Source organism: Urocitellus parryii, chromosome 4 (genome assembly GCF_045843805.1).
Source record: "Urocitellus parryii isolate mUroPar1 chromosome 4, mUroPar1.hap1, whole genome shotgun sequence".
NCBI classification, from domain to species: Eukaryota; Metazoa; Chordata; class Mammalia; order Rodentia; family Sciuridae; genus Urocitellus; species Urocitellus parryii.
In genome coordinates this window covers 160,997,550-161,000,475 of record NC_135534.1, presented here as the reverse complement: position 1 = coordinate 161,000,475, position 2,926 = coordinate 160,997,550, and the positions used below count along the sequence as shown (strand labels likewise).

Here is a 2,926-nt window from a genome sequence, read left to right as displayed (position 1 = left end):
TGGTCTTTTGGCTCTAAAATACTTAAGATTTCATATAAAATAATCTACAAAACAGCCATTACTAAACTGGAGTGGGACATTTTAGGTCTGTTTTCAATTTCAGTAGAACATATTGCTTATCCAAATTAGTAACTTTCTATTTTTCCTTGAGAGCAGGCAATCTAAGAATCTTTGAATATCATCTCAATTTTAGTAGATGAGAAAGCTGTTATAATCTTAATCAAGGTCTCCCAGCCCTCCACCCAACCATTATACCCCACCATTTTGACAGAAGTTAAACATCCTTGCTTTTACTTGATTATTACTTCATATAATTCTCAATTTACATGCTTAAGTGACTTCTTTCAAGGAATAGTTTTACTGGCTGATCAAAACTATTCACATTTGAATTTATCTAAAAATTGGATAACAGTGATACCTCATAGACTGTGAGGTTAAGATAAATGCCCATCAAATATTAATACCTGGCATTTAGGCTCAAATATTCAGCTAGATTTCACAGTAATTTGGGAAGAATTAGCCTAGTAGATAGTAATGGTAGCTAACACAATAGTACTGAGTATATTAGGCATCATTCTGAATGTTTTGTGTTAATTCAATCTTTTCCTATAAAAGTGGTATTGTCTACATTTCATAAATGAAGAAATAAGCACAGTGAAATTATGGCTCTCTCTTAAGTTCCTAGAGCTAGTATGTGAAAGGCCCTGAATTCTAACTCAAGTGTTTTAGCTTCAGAGTCCATATTCTATTGCTGACAAATATAAGTAAAACAATAGGGGTTAATCTCACAAAATTGTTTTCCAGTTAAGCAATACTTGAGGGCAATCAGAATCTTTAGTTTCTACACACTTTCAAATTATTTCAAATAAGACCATGTTTTAAATTGCTAAGTTGATGTTTATTCATGATTGAAGCCAAGAAGAATTTATAAATGCATTTTAATACCTTGCTGATAAAATAGGAACATTCCATCTTTGCAATCTGATAATACAGGAGGATATTGGTAAAGGCTTTGATGGGCTTATCTATTATAACCAGGTATCAGAACATACACAAACCACCTACTTTAGTGTTACACTGTACCAACTTTTCATAAAGGCCATCTTGAAGCTCTACTGGATAGCTGAGTAAATAGTGTCCAATGTTTAAAGACTAGGGAACAGGGAAGAGATGGAGTAGTAAGCAGCACACATTTCAAAGCCCACTTTTAAGCACACGACATTATGAATATTAACAACAAAGGATGCAAAAAAAAAAGTAATTCAGCATTTTCATAAAGAGCATTTGGCAATATTCAACGCATGAGGAGACTGTGCTTGGGGCCATCCACTCTCTCTAGCTTCTCAAAGTGTTTCCTGGCATTGCGAATGTTGATCAGAGTAGCTGCAGAGGGGATGGATGGATCCGACATAACCACCATCACGTATGTGTTTGATGTGAAGATGTCGATGAAAGCAGCGAAGTTAGAATTCCTAACTTCCATGCTCTGGAAAGACGCGGCCAATTTACTGCAGCTTAGCTTGAACTGCTTAATGATGTTGCTGATCTTCTCAAACCGGTGGACGTCACGCTGCTCTTTGCACTGGTAATGGGAAATCACCAAGAACGTAGCTCTCTCGAACAGCAGAACTTCATCAGCCTCAATAATTTGGGCAAAATTCCTTAGGTTCATTTCCAGCTGCTGAACGTTGGGAATAAGCTGATAGACGATACTGGACCAGGCTTTGTAGAGCGTTTCATCCCAGATGGATGTTCGAAAACAAGCGCACTCCAGTGGGCGAGATAAACGCCTCAGGTCTTCCTCTCGCTCTTTAAAAATCAGGTCACGCTGATCCTCCTGAACTAGATCCATTTTGTGCACCAGGCAGAAGATTTTGGCATCAGGTGAGTTCTGGAGGATGGCCTCCAGACATGACTGATAATAATGCATGTCCTTTTCCAGTTCGCGGCTCTCTACATCAAACACGTAAATCAAAACCTCGACATTACGAAAGATGTTATCTCTCTGGCTGGTGAAGTAATTTTCCATAAAGGTGTCCTGACCGCCACAGTCCCACAGGTTCAGCACCAGATTCCCCAGGAATCGGACGTGAGAGTGCTCCACATCAATGGTGGCACCCAGGCGCCTGGTATCGCGAGCGATATAATTTGCAAAGATAATGGACCTCATGCTGGTCTTCCCCGACCCGCTTTTCCCCATCAACAGCACCTTTTTCTTCATGGCTGTATTTGGCATCACCCGCCGGAGCCGCCGAGGACTGGGCCTGAGGGCGCGGCCTAACTGCAGCACCGAGGAAGGGCTGGGGAGGGAGCTCCGCAGGCTGTGCTACCGCTCGCACCGACGAATAGTTGTGCAGCCCGGGAAGCCGAGAGCGCGAGCTCGGGGCTGGAAAGGCTGCAGCAGGGTATCTCTTCCTTAGAGGAGAGCGCCTGGGGGGGACCGCTGCAATCGCTAGAGAGAATTGCTCGTCTTCCAGAGAGAGGAGACGTTGCGTACCAGCCACCACCCACTTCCCGCGGAGATGTCGCGAGCGTTCCGCGCTCCTGCCACCACCCACTTCCGGTGTCGGTATCGCGAGAACCCTACGCTTTGCGGTATCTCCGGTGGAATTCATCAGTAAAATGAAACTAAGCATGGGCGACGGGAGATAGAAAATGGAAGGGAATAAACCAAGGCTACTGTTTTGTTCTATTTAAGCTGGGCTTAGGGTTGCAAGAAGTACGTTTGTGATCGGCGGAAAGAATGCTGCCCCCCTGGTGGCTCAAACTCCTCCACTCACAGTCACCTCGCCTTAAAGCGAGAGGCGCTGTGGGCATTGGCAGCGGACAGCTGAAGTGGAGTGAAGCCCTAACTTCTCAGATCACCTGGGCAGGGCGAATGGGAACTGTGTAGTTGAGAAGGAGATTTCGAGAAATTAAACGATTT

General features: G+C 43.5%; 1 protein-coding gene across 1 annotated transcript; it reads right to left on the bottom strand.

Moving 5' to 3' along the window:
* Positions 1–921: 921 nt before the first annotated feature.
* On the bottom strand, positions 922–2,513 carry Rraga (Ras related GTP binding A). The gene has a single exon (XM_026397571.2). It carries the CDS (start codon positions 2,234–2,236, stop codon positions 1,295–1,297), a length of 942 nt encoding a protein of 313 aa, XP_026253356.1. The 5' UTR covers positions 2,237–2,513; the 3' UTR covers positions 922–1,294.
* Positions 2,514–2,926: the final 413 nt, after the last annotated feature.